At 33.6% G+C, this 16,015-nt stretch overlaps 2 protein-coding genes across 2 annotated transcripts; one reads left to right on the plus strand and one right to left on the minus strand.

Annotated features, from left to right (window-relative positions):
• Nucleotides 1–3,401: 3,401 nt before the first annotated feature.
• LOC118052756 (V-type proton ATPase subunit a2) lies at nucleotides 3,402–10,224 on the plus strand. Its single transcript, XM_035063795.2, has 18 exons — nucleotides 3,402–3,733; nucleotides 4,018–4,062; nucleotides 4,158–4,277; nucleotides 4,378–4,485; nucleotides 4,811–4,921; nucleotides 5,013–5,186; nucleotides 5,274–5,411; nucleotides 6,301–6,408; nucleotides 6,525–6,632; nucleotides 6,723–6,871; nucleotides 7,422–7,575; nucleotides 7,660–7,820; nucleotides 7,903–8,109; nucleotides 8,404–8,587; nucleotides 8,679–8,762; nucleotides 8,853–9,046; nucleotides 9,324–9,383; nucleotides 9,481–10,224. The coding sequence occupies exons 1-18, from the start codon at nucleotides 3,593–3,595 to the stop codon at nucleotides 9,683–9,685; spliced, it is 2,451 nt and encodes an 816-aa protein (XP_034919686.1). The 5' UTR covers nucleotides 3,402–3,592; the 3' UTR covers nucleotides 9,686–10,224.
• An 87-nt stretch (nucleotides 10,225–10,311) lies between these two features.
• Nucleotides 10,312–12,130, minus strand: LOC118052757 (cysteine proteinase 15A). Its single transcript, XM_035063796.2, has 4 exons — nucleotides 11,639–12,130; nucleotides 11,394–11,513; nucleotides 10,967–11,213; nucleotides 10,312–10,832 (listed from the first exon to the last, which is right to left on the minus strand). Exons 1-4 carry the CDS (start codon nucleotides 12,095–12,097, stop codon nucleotides 10,555–10,557), a joined length of 1,104 nt encoding a protein of 367 aa, XP_034919687.1. The 5' UTR covers nucleotides 12,098–12,130; the 3' UTR covers nucleotides 10,312–10,554.
• Between the last annotated feature and the right edge of the window lie 3,885 nt (nucleotides 12,131–16,015).

The following is a 16,015-nucleotide window of genomic DNA, read 5'->3' on the forward strand; positions in this document are numbered from 1 at the left end:
GGCTATTCTCTGGTCAAATTTAGTTTTGTTTTTTGGACTTTCATGAGTTTCCAGAGATGACGATGAAGACTCGTAGAGGCGAAAGGTATACCTTCTGTCTCCACCTTTATTTTGAGATCTCTTAATTTTCATATATATTTCTATTTAGATCGTAGACAAATCTCAGTCCTTCCTATTTATTTTTATATAAAAAAGACTTTTATTGAATGTCTACATGATTTATTTCCATTAAACAAAATATATAACTATAAAAAAATTAAAATATTCGATACATAGTGTACAGAGTTAATTAACGTGTTTAATAAATAAATAAATAAGGGTTTTGCGAAGCATATTTATGAGATATAGAGACACCCCTGAACAACTCGTGATGCATCTTGGTTGTGTCACGAGTTGATTCTACTACCCCCTTAGGTGTCGCACGTTTTTAAAACGCTACATCTTTAAACAGTGTCTATGTTTTATTTAAATTTTTTTAATTATTTTAATATATTTCTAAGTAAATTTTTTTTTAAATTGCAACCCTTTTTTAACTCTTAAATACTTTCTTATACAAATTATTTAAAATATATATTTAAAATTATAGATATAATAAATTATATACAGGTATAAATGTCCCTCAAATTAAAGGATATTGTCTTTATATCTGGATAAATAAAATAATTTTACCTGTTTCTACTTCCGTCTCTACCTTTGTCTATGGAGGGACAAAAATCCCTGTAGGCTTCTCCTGTCCGGTTGAGTCAAAATCTTGTGAGGCGGTTGCTTCTCATCAGTGTTATTATAATTTTGAAAGTGTTTGAAAATCTGTTAAAATTTATTTTTATATTAAAATATATTTTTTTATTTTTAAAATTTAAAATTTTAATAAATAAAAAAATAAGTTAAAATTCAATATTAAACACACTCTTAGCTAGAATCATGCTCTCGTGCATAACATATACAATCATATAGTTGAGATTTGGGATTTTTAATGGAAATGAGATATATATGATTTGGAGATGGTTGATTTATTTTTTATTTTCATTTTTTTCTGTAATGTAAGTTAAAAATAGAAGAATAATATATTTATATATGAATAATAATGGATACTGAAAAGAATAACTGTCTTCATATGTGCGTGTGACTGTGTGTGTGTTTAGGGTTTTGTATAATAATAATAATAAAATATACTACGCATGATAGATAAATTATATATATACAATGAGTAATCTATATAGTATATACAAAACATCCTCTGCATAATAATATGATCATTATCTTATTGTGTAATCCAGGATTTATTAAGCATTACCGTGAATGAAAAAAAAAATACTTGGGCATTGATATGTATATATTGAAAGTTACTGATGGGGAAAATTACAATTAATTAATTATGAATATACAATACAAATCATGCGAAATATTGTTCCATTGTCTAGAAAATACAAAACGAGCTAGATATCGTAAGGATTTGTAATGATGAGATCTAGTGCCCTAAAATGTCAAATTCATGACTTTACTCTCAAGCAATACGTTTTAAAAGTAACTCTTGAAGGGAGAGAATTCCATTCCCATCAAGCAAAATAATAATGGGACACATCCATGATCCATGTGCAAAAGCTTTAATCGGCCTTTTCTTTTCTTTTCTTCAAGTATAGTTTTCCGCGTTTGAATTTTATTATTTCTGTTTTTTAATTAAATTAAATATAAAATAATAATAAGTTTATATAAATTTTAAGTTTAATTATTTTTTATTTAATAAAATGTATTAAACGAGAATAATATCAAATCATTCATTGAATTTCACATCTTGGTTTAAAGTTTTGAGAGGAGATAATTACTTAATATATAGTGTTTTTAAATCTGGTTTGATAGTCAACCCAATCCAAAACCAGAGTCAATCTTAATTTTTTTTATAAATCAAAACAATATTATTTTGATAATAAATAAATAAATAAATTACAATTAAGTTTTTAACATGGTTAATTAAGTTACCAAATCTTATTTGTGATTAGAATACAGAAAAACATCCATACTATCAAAATCTCATGTTTATTTGAGAAAAATAACAATTACATGATTAGAGAACTGCAACTGCTAATATGTTCAATGAGTTAGTGATGTTAAAATCAGGTCAAAAATATAATTATAAAATCTAGAATAATATTTTTAAACCCGACCCCAGGCTCGGGTTATGGGTCTTGACCGGGTTATCAGATCAACCTTAATTTTTTTATAAATCAAAACAATATTATTTTAGTAAAATAATAATCAATAGATTACAACTAGATTTTTTACCAGATCTTATTATGTCAGTTGGATTTTCAACTACTTTTATTTTTTCATAAACTTGGCTCGATTTCAGCCCTAAGTTAGCTGGGTCTCAAGTCGACTCGCCAAACCGAACTGAGTTTTAAAACTATTATTTAAAAAAACAAAAAATATATCCATAAAGCCTGGTAATAAAAATATGTCCATGGCAGTTTAATATATCTTGAAGAACACGAGTATTTTAAGTTTTTCGGTAATTTCCTTTTGTGCGCGCGCGCAGCCATAGTATGTATATGGGTTATTTCTATTTTTTATGTGTTCTTAGAATATTTTCCGTGTTCTTCCTCCGGGTTAAATTATTAATTTTTTATTAAAACTTCAAGTTTGAAGTAACAGAATACATTATCCCCTTTTCTTTTATTCTTTATCCTATAAAATATGTTGAATTATTACAAACACAAAACGCATTCGATAAAGTGATTTTATAAATTACTTGAGGGGCAACTACATCATTCTTGTAACTCTATTCGTCACTTGTCACCTCATGAAAAGAAAATTAATATATATCATCCATTACTTTTCCTGTTAATTTTTATGTTTCAAAAAGTATTTTTTAAAAGATTTATATTTTTTCATTTTAAATTAATAGTTTTTTAATATTTTTATATTATTTTGATATCAAAAATCACTTTTAAAAAATAAAAAAATATTTTACTATAATTACACTTCCAAACTAACACGAATCACATATTCGTAAGTCAATCATCTACATTACATTTATAAGGATCATCTACATTAAATCATTCCTCCAATCTTTTTATTCTATAATATATTTATTATATTTATAAGGATTTCATAAGAATAATTGTTTGTATGGATATAATGACTTAATAGCGTTTATCCAAGAATAATAAAATAATATCATTTTCAGGGTTGAGCGTTTGGTCGAAAAAGCCCGTTAATTGGCTTCAAAATCTGATTTTTCCGGGTGGGTCGGGTCAATTTTCTTTACCCATAATTACTTCATATTTTATTCCTCTCGGTCAACGATTAAAGGTCAAGCTATAGTCACCAGCAACATTGACTTTTAATAGCGCTCAAAACGACACCGTATATCTTTTTCCTGAGCACTATTAAACATCCGAATTATGCGCGTGAAAACAACGGGGGAAGCAAAACAGCATCTATAATTCAATACCACGCAATCTGTAATTGTTAACGTAAACAAACGAAGAGGTGAATTGATCGTCTGGTGAGACCTCTCCAGTGTGTACGGTCGCTTCCTCAATATCTGTTTTTTTAAGCCCAAATAAATTGCAAATATTCGGATCTGTAAAAAATGGGCGACGGAATTTTTGGCCCAACCATGGATCTGATGCGATCGGAGCCGATGCAATTAGTGCAACTTATCATTCCTATCGAATCAGCTTATCGCACCATTTCTTATCTCGGTGACCTCGGCCTCTTCCAATTCAATGATGTAAGCTTTTGAGATTTTCTGTTGTTTGATTCCTCTGCTTACCAAACCCTAATTATCTTGATGATTTTGTTAACATTTGTTTTAGTTAATGATTTGCGCAATGTGATTTCGTTGATTTCAGTTAGGATAGACTTCGATTGGATTTGTTTTGCTTTCAATGATTTCAGCATTGCGTGTTTGCAGTTACGAAATTGAATCAGAAGAACTTGAGTTTCTGTTTCGTTTTTTTGTTCTTACGTTTCAGATTTAATATATTGATGGTGTGTTTTTACTGTTTTATCCAGCTTAATGCGGAAAAGAGCCCGTTCCAACGGACGTATGCTGCCCAGGTTTGGTTTTGGTTTTGATGTTGTAGAGATAAATTCTGTGGTGGAAAATGTTGGCTGTTATTTGTTAGGTGTTGAACTTTCCTTTCGCTGTGTAGATTAAAAGATGCGAAGAAATGGCTCGCAAGCTACGTTTCTTCAAGGAGCAAATGACAAAGGCTGGGTTGTCACCGACAAGATCTTTAAGAAGTAGTGATATTGATCTGGATCGTTTGGAGGTATTATTGTAGATTTTAGTTTTTTGGACTATGCTTTCTTGGAATTAGAACTTGTTGAGATGTATTGAGGCAAAGTTTTGTTTTGTTTTGGCACGAGAAGGTGGTGCTTGGAGAACTGGAATCGGAGCTGATAGAGATAAATTCGAATAATGAAATGCTACAGCACTCTTACAATGAACTATCAGAATATAAGCTTGTCTTGCAGAAGGTATGGCTTCTTTTGCATCCAAAGCCTTTGGTGTGATGATGAGACCTATAATTCTCGTCCATCTTTATATAGCTCTGTAGTGCTTGAGATAATGATCTTTCTGCCACACACATTTGCACACACCACACATTATTTCTACACATTGATGAACCGGCTATTGGCCTCTTCTATGAGGAGAAACTTCAGTAACAAATGCTTTCACATTTTACTATGAATGTACTCAACCTGAAATTTTGAATATTATAGAAATTAGGATTGTGTGATTTACTTTAAAAGTCCACTGGAGCTCTGAAATGGGTTGTGTATTTTTTGTATCTCATGTCAGGCTGGTGAACTTTTTCACTCTGCTCAAAGCAGTGTTGCAGCTCAGCAGAGTGAACTTGAAGCATATAACACTGCTGAAGCATCCATTGACAGTGCATTATTGTTGGAGCAAGTACTGATTTTGGTTTTTTCTGTTCTTTATCATAGCCGCTGAAAGTTTGTCATTCTCTGCAAACTGATGCTTAAAAATCAACATTGTTTAGGAAATGACAATGGATCCATCAAAGCAAGTTAAGCTGGGGTATATCAGTGGTCTTGTTGCAAGAGAAAAGGCAATGGCTTTTGAAAGGATTTTGTTTCGAGCAACTAGGGGCAATGTCTTTTTGAAGCAATCCGTGCTTGAAAATGCTGTTGTTGATCCCGTGTCAGGGGACAAGGTTAATTCCTGCATTTGTTTGTTCTTCATTTCTAGAATTGGATATACAGACCTTATTTTGAGAAACTCATGATGTATCAGTTTACAGGTTGAAAAAAATGTATTCATTGTCTTCTATTCTGGTGAAAGAGCAAAGAACAAGATTCTTAAACTCTGTGAAGGTTTTGGAGCAAATCGCTACCCATTTCTGGAGGACCTAAACAAACAGTTTCAGATAATTTCTCAGGTACAAACTATGATTGCTCATGTGTCTTACCTCTGATTCTTGTGGATGAGAAGCCTGGCACACTTAAAATTAATTACTCGGTCAATTTTAGAGAGCAAATGATTATTTCTATGTTTCTTCTTGAGGATTCTGATTTCTCTCTGTTTCATCTTTTTTACCATCTGCTCATTAACTTGATTACACATAAGGATTGTGAATTGTTTTTTCTTTCTTTCCTTTTCTTTCTGGCTTTTTGGGCACTTTACTGTCATTTGGTCTATGCAAAGATAAAGCATACTCTTATTACTCAAAAGAAAAGGGAGTTCACTCCCTGTCAGCTGGCAGTTAATCATTGGGACAGTAGATCCAAGTACAGCATGTCGAGGTGAAACTACGTGCCTCAAGGTTCATAAGAATTTAATCTGCCATCATTTATGTCCATAGACATGAATTTGTCAGTGCATGGTAGTGTGGCCTTATGTGTGTTATTTTATAGGCATATAAATAAATGAGTAACAGTTTCGCGGGGGGGGGGGGGGCTGAAAAAAAAAAGCTAAATCCAAGTTTTGATGCTTTGGATTGGGAAAAGTTCAATGACCTGGAGAATACCCTTAATAATAAAGCAGCAGAGCATCATTATCTGAAGATAAACCTAAATCCCTAGCTAGTTTTAGTGTGGAAGCAGGTGAAGCTGAATAATTGCACTAAAGTCCTAATTCATTTACAAATAATGTTTAGCTGGTAGCAAACTGAAGATTTAAAAAGAGAGTGCCTTATTCCCATTTTTGAAATTAACCTTGAGTTTTTCTTTAGTGCTTTGTCATAGTTCCACTAGCATCTCTGTCCAATTTTCTAGAATCAAGTTCACATTCCAGTCTGATGTAAAATTTGTAAATTCACTGATTTCTAGGTGTCTGGAAGACTTGCTGAGCTTAAAACTACTATAGATGTTGGGTTGGCGCACTGGAGCAATTTGTTACAAACCATTGGCTTTGAGTTTGAGCAGTGGAATTTTCTGGTTTGTTTGGGTCATTTTACTTCATCCTTTGGATCATTGCTGGGAATAATAAAAGTTGAGTTAAGTTGAGTTGAATCTTTTTTGTCAACTAAATTTGTCTCTTTTAACTTGTACAGGTGAAGAAGGAAAAATCTATATACCACACTTTAAATATGCTCAACATGGATGTGACAAAGAAGTGTCTTGTTGCTGAAGGTTGGTGCCCAGTTTTTGCAACAGATCAGGTTTGTGGTGTTAACTTGTATTGCTTGGGGCTTGGTTAAATCTTGCATGAACAGTAACTATTAAACCATATCATGGTTGTTTCTCTACAGATACAAAATGGATTACGGCGAGCAACTTTAGACAGCAGCTCACAAATTGGAACCATATTCCATGTTTTGCAGACAAAGGATTCACCCCCTACCTATTTCCGAACAAACAAATTTACTTCTGCTTTTCAAGAAATTGTAGATGCATATGGGTGAGTTACTTGTGTTTCAGACAATACAAGGGGTCTTTAATTTTTTAAAGTGATTTTTGGCAGGTTAATTGATTATCAGGGCTCTATCATAACTGTAGAAGTTTTCTGATGCCTTTAAGATAGGAATGTTAATGCCAGAACGGGACCACTCTGTTAGCATTGACAGAACTTACAGTTTCTCTAATAATTGATTGTTTGTTCCTTGTTCTCTTTGAGCACATAAATTATGGTAGTTTAGAGACAGAAAACTAGTCCATTGTTGTTGTTAATATGGTCCATCTTATCATGTAAAGTTAGTTTGTGACCAAAGCTTATTTAGTTGATATTATATGTTTTTGCATTATGTCCATCCCACTAATTCAATACTGTTCATTTTATCTGTATAAACAATCTAGGGGTGGTTCTCTTTGTCAATACACTTAGCAGAATTAGCGAATACAGTTGACTAGAACATTTCTCCCGCTCCATGACTTGTAATCATGCATCATTCTATTTAACCAGTTCAGTGTTACAAAGATGAAATAGAGGTGTTAACTGACTATTTTTTCAGGGTTGCCAAGTACCAGGAAGCAAATCCTAGTGTATACACAATTGTCACATTTCCCTTCCTTTTTGCTGTTATGTTTGGTGATTGGGGCCATGGTATTTGCTTGCTGGTGGCAACATTATATTTTATTTTCAGGGAAAAGAAACTTTCCAGTCAGGTAATTGTGATACAGCTTGTGTCTTAGCTAGCTCTTCCTATCAATTGTCGCATACTTTTGCTTACTTGCTTTTGTAAACAACAGAAGCTTGGAGACATTATGGAAATGGCTTTCAGTGGCCGTTATGTGATAATGATGATGGCAATTTTTTCAATCTACACGGGGTTGATATACAATGAATTCTTTTCGGTTCCATTTGAGCTGTTCGGGCTGTCAGCCTATGGGTGTCGTGACCAGTCTTGCGGGTATTGACTAGTACAAATTTACTCGTATGCATGTGTGGTTCAACTTTCCTTGTAAATTAACCATGTTTTCTTTGCATTGTAGGGATGCTTCTACTGCTGGTCTAGTTAAGGTTCGCGCCACTTATCCATTTGGTTTGGATCCTAAATGGCATGGTACCCGGAGCGAGTTACCTTTTCTTAACTCAATGAAGATGAAGATGTCAATTTTATTTGGAGTGGCCCAGATGAATCTCGGTATCATAATAAGTTACTTCAATGCAAAGTTCTTTGGAGATCACATAAATATCTGGTGAGCTCTACTCGATTCCTGCATGCATTGCATTGATTCAAATATGTTACAGCATGTCCTTATGGGAATAATCAGCATAATGATGATTTTAAGTTAATGGCCATTCCTGAACATCCAGCTCTCATTTCTTAGAGAATTTGGTCTTATAAACATGAATGTCCTTATTTGCTGGAGTGGAGAGATGGGGCCTTGGGGGCATGTAGATATAGATTCTTTGCTTTTCATTGCTTGTATCTTTTTTTGCCCCCTTATTTCCATCTTCGGAATTGACTGGAAACTGTTGCATTGTTTTAGGTATCAATTTGTGCCCCAGATGATTTTCTTAAACAGCTTGTTTGGTTACCTTTCACTCCTCATAATAGTGAAATGGTGCACTGGTTCACAAGCTGATCTATACCATGTGATGATATACATGTTTCTAAGTCCCACTGATGATTTGGACGACAATCAGCTTTTTTTCGGCCAGAAATTTTTTCAGGTATTATCTCTTTTATAGTGATTGTGTGGAAATTTTCCCTCGTGGTTTAAGGAAAACAAACTAGCTAACATGTCCTGTGTTTCACCACTAGATCTTGTTGCTACTATCAGCCCTTGCTGCTGTCCCATGGATGTTGTTTCCAAAGCCTTTTCTATTGAAGAAACAACATGAGGAAGTATGCTTGATCTTTTTCAATTGCATTTGTTGCTATAGCTCTTTTGTAAAAAATATTATTAACTCTATTTTCCCTAAATGCCTTGTTCAGAGGTTCCAAGGTCAATCATATGCACGGCTGGACAGCAGTGATTACTCTCCTGAAATCGAGCCGCATTCTGTTTCTCATAACCATGAGGAATTCGAGTTCAGCGAGGTGTTTGTTCACCAACTTATACATACCATAGAGTTTGTGCTTGGAGCAGTGTCGAATACAGCTTCATATTTACGTTTATGGGCCCTGAGGTTGGTTCTTCTAGTAATTACTTGATATTTATATTTTCAAGCTAAATTTCCGCCCTTGTTTGAATTCTTGTTTGTGATTGCTCATTAGAATATAGTTGTCATTTCTCCGTTTCCTGTCTAAAAGCAGAGGAAAATCAATTTGATTGTTAAGATCTTGTGTAAAATATGCCTTCCCCGAAACATCTCTCGTGTTTAAAATGAATGTGGGGTACTTTTATGCATTCTAGTACAGGAAGTTAACTGTTTAATTTGAGTGAATTTTTTGCTGACTTTTCAGTCTGGCCCATTCAGAGCTAGCAAGTGTATTCTATGACAAGGTTCTTCTTCTATCCTGGGGGTGAGTTCTCATGTCCATGTTTTGGCTTGTGATGAAAGCAACTTGACGTCACAAATTTGATCAAGCAATGTAATGAATCATCTGTGAATGACTGCAGGTACAACAGCATCTTAGCTCGCAGTATTGGCTTGATTGTATTTATATTTGCAACTGTTGGTGTCCTACTAGTGATGGAGACCCTTAGTGCATTCTTACATGCCTTGAGGCTTCATTGGGTAGAGTTTCAAAACAAATTTTACGTGGGAGATGGATACAAATTCTATCCATTTTCATTTGCTTCGCTTGGTGAAGATGATGAGTGAGATACGTCAACTCAATAGAATAGTCACAGGCTTAGATAGGAAATAGAATTTATCATGCATTGATGAAAGTATAGCAAACTTGCAATCCTGTTAAAACATGATCAAGGAGCTCAAGAAAGCTAATCGAGGAAGCGCTTCCGAGTTCGGAAGAACCTGTTCATGGGGAACAACCAATTTCGCAGTGTTCCTGATTATTGAATCAAACCTTGCTGGTGTGACTGCCTATTCCCTGCGCGTGGATTGTCGAGATTGACTTTGATATGGGCAGCTATAAAGGAAATTTGTTGTATGATGCTTCTAGAATTTTGCCAGCCAGTTAGCAAATAAGAAGCTTATCCGAAACTCAGTCATCGTACAAGCTTCAAGAATTTTTGCCAGTTAGAATTCATGGTGTGTTGGCTGTGTTCTTCGTCAGTGATTGTTAGGGTACTGTTGTGCAATATTGTCTAGTGAGGGGAAGAAAGTAATCAGTGTTGAAAATAGACATTGAACTCTCTTTGTAGATGAGGAGTTGGGAATATAACACGAGGTTTCTTAAATTGTTGAGAAAATTTTCCGAAACACAGGAGTAAATGAGAGAGAAGAAGAAAAAAGACAAGTTGACATGTTGTGATGACAACATGATGTTCTTAAAAAGCAATAATTACATTATTAATGAGATTGGGCAAATGCATAAACCCTTTGTCTTATACATAGAGTTCTGGCATAAAATGATTTTAAGTACTAACTTCTGCCAGAGATTCGTTGAATCTTACACTACGCTAGATATATATATATATAGCGCCAATACATTTATCACACTTAATATATAGACGAGCACGAGCACCATCTAAGAATTTGGTGCTTCGATATGCCAGGGGCACAACAATCTACTGAGCTGTAGTGTGAATTGCAGCAACAGTTGAAACCATGGAATCCACACCACAGATATTGCGACCCCTACAGATTTTGTAATAGCCATTCTCTCCCCAATTCTCTCCCCATGAATTCTTGATAATCCAGAAGGGCTTTTCCTTAAACCGGATAGGAGCATAACCAGCGGATCCATACCCCACCAGTAGCACCCCGTGATCCTGACGCTTCGAGCAGATGTATGGGCATGAAACTCCACCTACATATGTCTGCATAAAAACTGCATTGATCGCCACTGCACCATGGAAAGTAGAAGGAAAAAACCTTACAATTAGTGTCCAGTAAGAGTAAGCAAAATAGAATATCTCAACCGAAGGGGTTGATGAGCATACAGATACCAATGCCTGCACCCAGAGGTAGCTAAAATACCTGAGAGTGGACCATGCTTCACCAGATTCGCAGCAATTTGATCTTCATCGATTGAGACAACACTGAAGTTAGATACGGATGCTACAACTTTGCTCTTGTCAAATTTGCAAGTGCCACCGTCAGTTCCAGTGTAAGGATAGTCTTCCTCACGTTCAAGTCCGCCAGCCTTGAGTGCGTACTCGAAGGCATTATTCATCAGCCCACCGTCGCACCCAGAGTCACAGGCACCATATTCTTCTGGATCACACTGCAACAAGAAAGTAGAAATACAGCAGGGCACCAAAATTAGAAATCATGACCCCAGTAACTAAAACTTCATGTCTCCTTCGTCAGCTAAAAAAAATCCACTTTCATGTAACAAAATTGGTGTCTTTCATGGAAATCGAAGAAAGACAGGATCAAAAGCGTGGAAATAAAGAAGTCAAACCTCATGGTCGCAGTCCACAAGCTGCTGCTCACTCAAGCTCGCAAGCTCTCCTGTGGCTAAATAATGAGCTCCTTCTAACGCCCCGGTAGCACTAAACGACCAGCACGATCCACACGATCCCTACAAAAAAAAAAACCAACATGATAATACAGACACCATGGAAAAACCCGAAAGACAGAAAAGCTGGTCTGAGGATACTGCGCCTCTACAACAAGAGGGAAAAAAGAAAATGGATATTTAAAAACCTGGTCTTTGACTTCGGTAACGGCACCGTGATCGCGCCAGTCAAAATCAGCAGGTAGATCAGTAGTAGGAAGGATCGGCGCCTGGTTAGCGTCCGTAGGCAACCGTAGCCGCCGCTTCAATCCAAAGAACTGGCGTCGGAATTCTTTCGGTGTCAGGTCAGAGAACTTGGTGACGCCGTGGGCAGCGGTGGGATCTATCATCTGGTGTTTCTTGGCACGGCGAAGATTAGCTTTGAAAACACCAAATCGGTAATCATGCTCTTCTTGAGTCGCGTATGTTTTGCCGAATTTGGATTTGAAAGAAGTGAAATGATGCTCTGCGTTGAGGAGATCATCCTCGCCGTCTGATACAACTTGTTTGATTAAAGGATCGTCGAGGTCGTTGGAAGATACTGTGGATGCGACAGCGGAGCATAGGAGTGTAAGAAGGAGGGGAGCGAGCAGAGAAAAGCGCTCCATTGTGTGGCCAGGAAAGTCTGTGCAGTGGAAGGATAGATAGGAGATATTTGTAAGCGGGGAATCCCCAGAAGTTTGTGGTAGCTGCCATTGTGATTGTGACACGTGTAGTTTTGCAGGCAATCTTTATGAACTAGGGAACAAGAAAGGGAAGGTGGGAAATTTGACTTTAGGATTTTGTGAAGTGAAATGGAATATTTTTAAAGTTCATAAAAAATCGGCAAATCTGTCGTCTTAGAAATCAGTACATTAATTGAGTTATTTTCAATATTTATAAAAGTTAATTTAGAATTAGTTAAAGTAAAAAAATGAATTATTTTAGTTAAAAAATGTTTTAAAAAAATGATTCGATTATGTTTTAATTTCAAAAATAAAAAATAGAAAAAATAAGGTAAGAAAAGCTTATTATAAATTAAAATAGATGTCAAAAATAATTCAAATTTTGTGAATTAAATTGAAATTACTGAATTTTTTAAAATATAAAACCAAACTAAACTGAATTATTAAAATTTATTCATTATCTAGTTCGATTCTAAATTAAAAAATAAAATCAATTTGACTGGATTTTTATCTAAACCCGAACAATATGCTCACCCTTATCCATTACATAATAATAATTGAATAAAATTAAAATTATTTATACTCAAATACATTTCAGTAAATGAATACACAAATGCTAAAAAACAGTATATTGCTTGTATGGAGTGAAGTGGACGATGATGGTCACTTCTAACGACGTTTTCCCGAAAAGCTTGCGCTCCTTGGATGTGGGCTGGTGGCCTTGGATTTTGTTGCTTTTATTTACAGACTGCTGCTGCTGAAATTATATTTTTTAAAATTTTAAGTACTTTTATTTAAAATTATTTTTATATATATATATTTATTTTTTAAAAATATATTGATATTAAAAATAATTTTTTAAAAATATATTTTTATATATTTTAAAGTGAAAAATAATTTGAACCCCAATCGCAATCATATTTTCAAATATTTCCACTATTTTCATTTAAATTTTCAAGACAGTCCAAAATATTGCTTTTTAAAATATTTATTTAGGAGGTGTTCATAGGAATATTAGTGGTTATTTTTTAAAATATTTTTTTATAAAAAAAATATATTAAAATTATATTTTTTTAATTTCAAAAAAATATTTTTAATATCAATTCATTAAAACAATTATAAAACATCAAAATTTTAATTTAAAACAAAAAATATTAAAAAAAATATTTTTAAAATATAAAAATAAATCGTTGATATACGCAACGCATATAGTTGTTTAAAGAATAATTGGGTACGAAATTTCAAATATATTTATTATTAGAGTCCTAGAGACATGCTTAATTAGCCATTTGAAACTTAAAAAGAAGAAGACAAAAGGACGGCTGGGACCATGGGACGGAAGGATGAAGATAATGAGATGTTTGTTTGACTGGGATGGAAATTACCGGTTCCTTTCCTGTTTTGTCGTTGCTGGTGAAACCACGTGATTTCGAATTTGAATTTTTTGTCGACTTCAATTCACGCTCTACGGAACACAGAGCTTGTGCTGACTAGGATTTGAATAAACTTTTGTTTTTATATTTTAAAAAGATTTAAAAAAAAATTATTTTAATTTTTCACATCAAATTATATTTTAATTTTTAAATCATTTAATACACTCATATTAAAAAAAAATTGTTTTAATATATTTTTTAATAAAAAATACTTTAAAAAACAACATTTACTATAATTTTATACACCCAAAAACACAAAACCAAATATTAGAGCTGTTAAGAAAAACCATGTAATGTATGATATTTGCATTATTTTATTCAACTCAATTTGTTAAAGTTCGATAAAATAGATATCATGGACAATAACAAGTTAAAAAACTAATAAATAAATACCATAGATTAGGTGTGGGTTGGGATTTTTAAAATTCATTCAACCTGACTTATTGGTATAATTTAATATAATAAACTCTAGTTTTTTATATAGATAATATTTTTAATTTTCATCCTTTGTCGTCTCTACATACACTCACGGAGTCTCATCTTTTTTTTAAAACGTGTTTAGCAGTGTGGTAGCGGTTGCTTTTCAAATAGCTTTTCGTGCCGAAATACATGCCAATGATATTGTTTCATTTTTAAAAAATTATTTTTGATATCAGCACATCAAAACGATCCAAAAAGTACAAACCGAACTCAATTTTAACAAAAAAAAAAATTTCAAATTTGAACCAAACACAGGTGCAAACACAGAAACAAGCAGTCTTAGTTTATTTCCCTTCAATTATCCCATTCAAACTTCATGCACTTAATTACTTATCAATTTCTTATGTTATCCATATAATCGATGCTCTTTTGCAACCAGATTTTTTTTAGAATCGTTAAAGAATAATAAAGTTAATATGCTCAACCGTGAATATATATCCATAAAAAAATATCTAAGCTTGATATATCCAACCCAGTCGGGTTAAAAAATTAGGTCGGATTTATATTTTTTAAATATAAAAAAATTAGACTACATGCATTTATAAATCAAAACCTTACCCACTACATTCACCAACGCTCCTATCAAAGACATCGAACAAGAGGGAAAAAATTTTAAAAATATTATAACGATGTTTCGTTTCAGGTTCAATGGGAAGATTGGAAATGATCACGTGGGGAAAAGTTTAGTAGTGATTATGCCTTTCATACTTTTTTTCTTTTTTAATCTTTTTTCAGTTACAGTATTACTATTTCAAAACATAGTTATTGAATTCGGTTGGATTCATTGTTCAGTCTAGCGACGTGTTATTTCAAAGTTAAGATGAGGCCAAAACAAATCTTGAAAATTGACCTAATTGGGCCAACTTGAAAGAAATTTTCAAGAAACATACCTAGAAAGATATTATTTAAATATTATTTAAAAAAAATTGAAAATATATAATTCAGATAAACCTAGATTACCCGCAAATTATTCATCAAAGAAAATCTACCACTCGAGCCAAGTATAAAAACTACATGCCAACAAATTTTATTAGAAGATATCGTCCTAGATTCATCTATTCAACATCCCTTTGGAATTAAATTAAGTACTGCATGTTTATTAAAAAAAAGGAGGAGGAGGTTAAGCCCAGCCTGTCAACCATGATGCAAGGAAAATTGCACGTGGTTCTTGATCCGAAGAATAGCAGGAAATCAGAAAGAAGAAGAGGAACTGGAGAAGTGGACTCCTTGCAAAGCAAAGGGCCAAGGTTTTCTCGTATGACCCTCGGCCATGTCCACATACAATACATTATTTTAAGCCCATGACAGTAACGGTAGACAGACATGCCGTACATTTGTAGCCCAAACGCATCAAAACCCAGATAGACGACCCTCCGTACAAACATGGCCCGGTTGGGGAGGGTACGTGGCAATGGCCTCCAAAATCTAACTCTGTATATCCTGCGTTTTGAAGGAAGTCGTGTTTTTAAAAATTTTAATTTTTTTAATTTTTATATATTTTTTTTAAATTAGTTTGATTTATTGATGTTAAAATTAATTTTTTTAAAAATAAAAAATTTCATTTTAATATATTTTCAAATAAAAATTATTTTAAACCGCTAAAACTACTACAATTCTAAAATGACTGAAATCTTCATACACACACGCCCCCATTTGTAAAAATTCTAGCAAGACTTCCCACGTGGAGAAGGCTATAAAGAACCGAAAAAAATCAGTCAGTAGGAACAGACCTGGCTAGAAACGCAATTAGTTGATTGGACATCCATTTAGAGGGTGTTTAGAGGCCGTTTGGGATTGAGGTGTGACCTGTTTTTCGAAAAAATTCAAACTTTTTTTTTGCTAAAATTGAGTTCGGTTTGTACTTTCTGGATCGTTTTGATGTGTTGATATCAAAAATAATTTTTAAAAAATAAAAAAACATTATTGGCATGCTTTTCGGCACGAAAAG

Source organism: Populus alba, chromosome 2 (assembly GCF_005239225.2).
Source record: "Populus alba chromosome 2, ASM523922v2, whole genome shotgun sequence".
NCBI lineage: Eukaryota > Viridiplantae > Streptophyta > Magnoliopsida > Malpighiales > Salicaceae > Populus > Populus alba.